The sequence below is a fragment of the Sinohyriopsis cumingii genome, chromosome 3 (assembly GCF_028554795.1).
Source record: "Sinohyriopsis cumingii isolate HCF-2022 chromosome 3, ASM2855479v2, whole genome shotgun sequence".
Taxonomy (NCBI): domain Eukaryota; kingdom Metazoa; phylum Mollusca; class Bivalvia; order Unionida; family Unionidae; genus Sinohyriopsis; species Sinohyriopsis cumingii.
In genome coordinates this window covers 26,304,346-26,311,083 of record NC_142963.1, presented here as the reverse complement: position 1 = coordinate 26,311,083, position 6,738 = coordinate 26,304,346, and the positions used below count along the sequence as shown (strand labels likewise).

Here is a 6,738-nt window from a genome sequence, read left to right as displayed (position 1 = left end):
TTTTTTATACAACACGTGAAAGTGGAATTAATGAACTTATGATATTAAAGTTTTTCTCGTGGGTCGGTGGTTCTTTCCGGGGTTTTCCCGGGTTCTTCCTCTACCATTAATACTGGCCGCCATATGTGGCCCATCGTGTGCTGAAAAATGGCGTTAAACCCTACAACAACAACAAAATTTCAACGGCAACGTTTCTTATCATAAGGTAGAATAACAGAGCGTAGAGCGGTCGTGGAACCAGACTAGTAATGACTGCTATGTTCCGAATCACGTGTCACGTGAGTTGATTCACATGATTATTTTCTGAATTGAGTCACAGCAAAAAACATTCGACCAAAGACGGAAGAGCTTCAAGTAGAATGAGACTATTTCTTTTAGCAACTGTACTATCGTGTGGTAAGTTAACAAATATGTAAAACAAGGGACAGATATGTTGCAAGTAGTTTTGCTGACAAGTTCAGAAAATGTTGAGTCAAGAGGGGAAATGTGTATTTTTTTGCCGTCACAAGTCAAATCACGATTCGCACACTCATTGTTACAAAACCCATGGGCAGCGAATTGAAACGATCAAATCAGATTATCATTATGAAAATCAGTATAATTGAAATGTGGGTGGTACATTTATGGAGCTTTTTTGTGTGGAGCATGGTCCGTAATTTAAATGATTTTCGACCGAGTTTTGTTCCTATTTGGCTTTATAACCATTGAGGACTCCTTCCTGTTTAATAATTTCCTGGAATTAGCATACGGTGGATTGTTGTTACCATAAGTAGATCTCCACTTTTTTTAAAATTTGACATTACTAGTAGTGGAGGCAACCGGGCTGGGCCTAGTCCTACAGGTAAGACCTTGACGCTGATAGTAGCACTTAAACAAAACCAACATGTGCTATGTCTTACATTGTAGGACAAGGCTGGGCTATATTTCATACTGAAGTTTTCCGATTATTTCTGACTATTGGACACTAGCTAGTAATTAATAAATTATTTAGACTGACCTTGGTTTACAGATGGTAAATAAAATCCCACTTCTTTTGACACATGGAATTAAATCCTTCAGAACACGCACTTTTTTATATTATTAAACCCTGTCAGAATTGAACACTTATTGACATGTTGTTCTTTTTTCTCTTTTAAATTGTGGATGCACATGCTGAAAATAGCATCACCCCAAATCAAGAACAATGCCTGGAAACCTTATAATGAGGACTGTTTCACTAGGAACTGTTTAATAGATGGGATGGCACTTTGATTAGGTCAGGCTGTCACAGCAGAATTTTGAGAGATAGAGATACATAACAAAGACAGTTGTCATGTCCAAAATTTAATATAAAGAGAATGATAAATACATTTTTATTTTTATAAATCAGATCTGTAATGATCTGTCAAAATATGCATAATAATAATACAAATAATATAAGAACTAATTGTGATTTGTATTATTATTGTTACTGATAGTAGTATTCTCAGCAATATTTAATAATATCTACAGTGGTATTATTGAATAGCAGACACATACATACAAGCATATGTACATGCATAATTACATGTTAGTACTTAACATAACTTCTAACTAGGTCTTTTATAGTCTGAAAATCAAATATTGTTTACAGTGGTATACATCAGTAGAAGAGAATACATACAGACATAAATATCTCATTTCATACATATAGACGTAAGTACATGCAGGCACATACATGCATACATACAGACATTAATGGTAGTCTCTTGAGTCAAGGAAGACAAGTTGTGCGATCTCACTCAACGGTGGACGTGCATGTGGCTCCTGAGTCCAAATTCCAATGCACACAGGCGGTTGCAGGTGGGGCATGGGACACCGGTGGTTGGTGGTATTTGTGATACAGTTCTGTGACGTCTCTCCCGAGTTGCAGCAAGACGCTGGCGGTGGTCATCCTCAAAGGTAAACTTCTGAGGACAACCAAGTTTCTTGAGTACTACCCACAGTGTGTCTCTGTTGACTGTATCAAAAGCCTTTGTCAGGTCCACGAAGACAGCATACAGATTCATGTTCTGCTCAAGGCACTTCTCTTGGACTTGTATCACTGCGAAGATCATGTCTGCGGTCTGGGCGAAAACCACACTGAGACTCGGGGAGGTTATCTTCTGACACTGCTGCAATAAGCCTGTTGAGGATGATGCGAGCAAGTATTTTGCCAGCTATGGACAGCAGGGAGATGGCTCTGTAGTTACTGCAGTCCACACGTGTGCCTTTATTTTTATAGACGGTCATGATTGATGCATCCCTGAGGTCGTTTGGCATCTCTTCTTCGTCCAGATGCTGATTAGCATATCGTGGAATGCCTCCAGAGTCTGTTCCCTGAGAGCCTTGTACACCTCCGCTGGGATACCATCCTTTCCAGGTGCCCTGCCACAGTTAATTTGTTTAATGGCCCTCCTCAACTCCTCCATCGTAGGTGGAATATCCAGTTGGTCGTGCGTTTGCTGCTGGGGTATTTGGTCAAGGACAGATTGGCTGACTGATGAGGGCAAGTTTAGGAGCTGACTAAAGTGTTCTTTCCATCTTTCCTTAATGCCATTCTTGTCCTTTATTAGTGTAATGCCATCTGCAGTGAGCAAGGGCGCAGAGCTGGACATTGCGTGGCTGAAGATTGACCTGATGGCGTTATAGAACTCTTTGGAATTGTTAGTGTCAGCATAGCTTTGCACTTCATCAGCTTTCTTTTTCCACCAATGGTCATGCATCTTGCGGATTTCCCTCTGAGCCTCAGCTTGATAGAATTTGAAGCGGTCTTTTTTGTTAATGGAATTTGTGTCATTCTGCCAGTCCATGAATGCTTTGTTCTTTCTGGCAAGCAGATCTTCAATGGCATTGTTGTTCTTGTCGAACCAGTCTTGATGGATTCGCTTCTTTGGGCCCAGGGTCGCCATAGCTGTTTTTCTTATCGTGTCCCTGATCTTGTTCCATTTTTCGGAGGCATTTCCACATATCGGTCTGTTTGTTGACAGCTTGTCATCTAGTTTCTTCTGGAAATTGAGCTTGGTGGAAGGTTGCTGGAGTTTGACAATGTTGAAGGCTGTGCGCACAAGTTTAGGACGTCTTAGGTGATGAGGGGCAATGTGCAGCTGTAGGGTAGTTCGGACAAGTCTGTGGTCTGTCCAGCATTCTGCTCCTCGCATGGCCTTGGTGATCAGGTCATCCTTGGCATCACGCTGGCGGACTATTACATAGTCGATTAAGTGCCATTGATGAGATCTGGGGTGCATCCAGGTGTTCTTGTGTTTGTTTGCCATTCTGAACATTGAGTTTGTGATTAGGAGGTTAAATTCTGCGCATTTGCTGAGTAGGAGCAGGCCATTGTTGTTCATTCTGCCGACACCGTGTTTGCCAAGCACACCTTTCCATCGACCATAATCACAGCCAACACGGGCGTTGAAGTCCCCCAGTAGTATGATCTTGTCATCAGCTGGAACTGAGCTAAGTACAGAGCTGAGGTCGGTATAGAACTGCTCGATTGCTTCTGCTGGACTCGATAGGGTAGGGGCATAGGCACTGATGATTGTTGCATGGCATTTGTGGCTGATAGGTATTCGCAATTTCATTAGCCTCTCATTGATACCAACAGGCATTTCCGGAAGCTACTTCAGAAGACATGATTTGATAGCCAGGCCAACTCCATGGATCCTGTCCTCATTTTGGGCTTTTCCTTTCCAGAAGAATGTGTAGCCACTTGCTAGCTCAGTAAGAGAACCCTCCTCTGCAAACCTGGTTTCACTCAAGGCTGCAATGTCAATATTGTAGTGTGAAAGCTCCTTAGCAACTAGAGCTGTTCTCCTGTGTGGTCTTGCTACGTTCTCTTTGTCCATGAGAGTACAGATGTTCCATGCTCCAATAATAAGTTTTTTTCTTTGATTATTTCGACCGCGGATATGGATGATCTTGCCAGCTGCGGCATGCTGGCCAGATATTTTAGGGCAAGCTTTTTTTAGGCCACCTTTTCTAGGTCTCTCCCTATTCAGAGTGAGCAGCGCCATCCTGAAAAGGTCTGCTCAGTCGCCCGTGGATGCTGCCGAACTGTTCTGCTGCCCTGGGTGCAGAGCAAAACGACCACTTGTCCAAGGGCCGCCTACGTGCAGGTCTCTGACTACAACTCCCAGTGGTCATCTCCACCTGTTGCATCGCCAGTTGCCCATTGCCGTAGGACTTTGGTAGGTGCAGGTAAGGAACAATGAGTGTGATGATGAGGATGAATGATAGGTGCACAACATAACCTGTGCGTGAAGGAGATTAAAGTGAAACAGCCTTTGCACAGAGACAACCTCACTCTCTCAGCCTTGGTAGTTAGAACTCAGTGGTACGAAGATTCGTCATGGCTGGGGAGTACTTCGGCTGCATTGGATGGCTATGACATCTTCCATGCCTTGTCATACCCTTCGCTTTCCACAAAACGTTTGCAGATTCGCCTTTGTGGCCATTGGATCACTCAGTTGATCTCTTCCGCCCAGTCTGCCGAAACTGGCTTTGCATGCAAGGATAGGCAAGTTCCTAAGTCACCGAGGGTTTCTTGAGGCCCATCAGCTACCCTCTACCTGGTTTAGCCAGCCAGTTGAAGCCATTGTCCGTGGTGTTGCCGCTGCGCATGCTACAGCTACTTGGAGCCACAGGTGAGGGCTTAGCTCCTGGTGAGGACCAAAGATGGACAAGCTACTCCCGAAGGAGCACGGCGTGCTCATCCACCAGAGGTACTACCCCTCCCAGGTCACCCCAACACCATACATACATACATACATACATACATAATTACATACAACTCTTAGTACATCACATCATAAACTGTCATATGAATTTGCTATAATGTTCTTTTGTCAAAGTTCTGGGATAATTTATTTATGCGGGATATGTACATGTCGGTGCTCCTTATGATAGCTTCAGCTCTTAAATGCTGAAAAGCACTATGATATCTTCCTGGGATTTCTTTTAAGAGCTTATCATCCTCAGTATTCTTAGAAATGTTTCAGTATTTCTTTTCCATGAAAATTTTGATTTTCCACATGAAAAGTTTTGAATTCAGTCACAGACTTATAATAAAATTTGTCCAAAACAGCCAACTTCACCAGCCAACTTGCTATGCCTATTCAAAGTGTCATCACTCATTTGATGAACTGCCAATCATAAGCTTTCAATTAAGATAATAACAAGTCAACAAGAACTTTGTTATTGCAACAACTAGGGCATGCTTAATTGAATTATCCTAAATTATGCTCAAAAGAACACTATGCTGATTCCAATCAGATTATGGGCACACTTGATAGAACAATCCTGAAATATGTTTTAGAGCAATAAGGAACAGAAAATGAACTTCAAAGATGCAGTATCATTAAATATGGCAAAACTGTAGAAACTGTAAAACTGTCTCAAGAAGATGAAATATTTTGCACTTTATGGTACTATTTAATTAAACTATAACATCTTTAACATCAGTAAAAATAAAAAAAATGACATTTTGTTTTATTTCTCATTTTCAGCTTTTGGCAGTCCCCTTTTGGGATCAGAGAAATGTACATGGGGTCCTTCCTACTGGTGCAGCCATGTACGACATGCCAAAGAATGTGGTGCTATGAGCCATTGTATGACCACAGTGTGGAAAAATCAAATCATCCAGCATCAATCGGTGAGGAAAATAACAATAACAACATACATATCTTTTTTATGCTGAGGTAGGGTTTTTTGCAGAGTTTCATGATGAGGAATTCTGGACTTTGTACACACAGAACTCGGGAGTCCCCAGCCTATTTTTTTATAGTCCTTGACATAAACTTGTGAGTCCCTCAGTTTCAAAAGGATTGAAAGAAAAAGACAGAAGCACATCATTATTTTAGTATATATCAGGATAAAATTCTTTGTCTCATAGGATCACATTAGAGAGAAGATATTTTTCAATAATTGTCCAAAAATCTTTATATCATACTGCACCCTACTATCAGCAAATTAGTTTTTCAAGTGAGTTAGTTTAATTTTTTTTTCAGTCATTGACTTGACATACATATGTATGGCATTCTGTTTATCAGAGTACTGGATATTCTGATTAATGTATCCACTGTTTCATTGTATGGACATGTACTTTTTTGCCTTCATTTATTGTGCTAATTTTAAGTTTTTTGAAAACAGAGATCTCAGAAATGCTTAATTATGCGTATTTGGATGCCAATTTTGATCTAGGATGCACAAAATCACTGAGACGGGAGTCCTTGTTACGCATGTAATAGGTGTGTGGCAAAATTCAAAGACTTGTCAGTCCTGCTTCAGCCACCTGCTTATTGGGAAAATGTGTTGATCAATTAGCTGTGTTGATATTTACAATGACAGAATTCAGTGATTGAAAGACCCCTTGATGTACATACAAGTTGCCATTATTAGAGTACATCAAAAAGAACATGATGCAATAGCTGGGCGGCAAGTTCAAAGGCTTTGACTGGCGGCTGGGTGGGAAAATGTACTTATATTTACAGTGATTGAATTCAGAGTCAGGAAGACCCAGAGATGTACATGTGGTCATTTATAAAGGTACATCCAATAAACAACTTTAGCTTTCGTTATTGTGTTCATTTCCGATTGTATTGGAATAAGTAGTGCACGTGACCTCAGAATCAAAACATGTTGAGACTTAGACAAAATGTCATTCGTAAATTTGGATAAGTATTTTGGGGTTAAACGGCAAACTTACGAAGATTGTAATGAGATTCAGAATAGTGCTAAAGC

The 6,738-nt window shown here is 41.0% G+C and overlaps 1 protein-coding gene across 2 annotated transcripts in view; it reads left to right on the top strand.

Moving 5' to 3' along the window:
• The first annotated feature begins 237 nt into the window (after positions 1–237).
• LOC149802580 (uncharacterized) overlaps positions 238–6,738 on the top strand; it is a 139,416-nt gene continuing 132,915 nt past the window's right edge. For both annotated transcript variants that reach the window (XR_016420062.1, XM_089951852.1), the window contains exons 1-2: positions 238–396; positions 5,505–5,650. Coding sequence is in view for 1 of the 2 variants with exons in the window: in XM_089951852.1 (XP_089807978.1) it covers positions 360–396; positions 5,505–5,650 (183 nt within the window). In the remaining variant the exon portion in view is untranslated. The remainder of the gene's footprint in view (positions 397–5,504; positions 5,651–6,738) is intronic.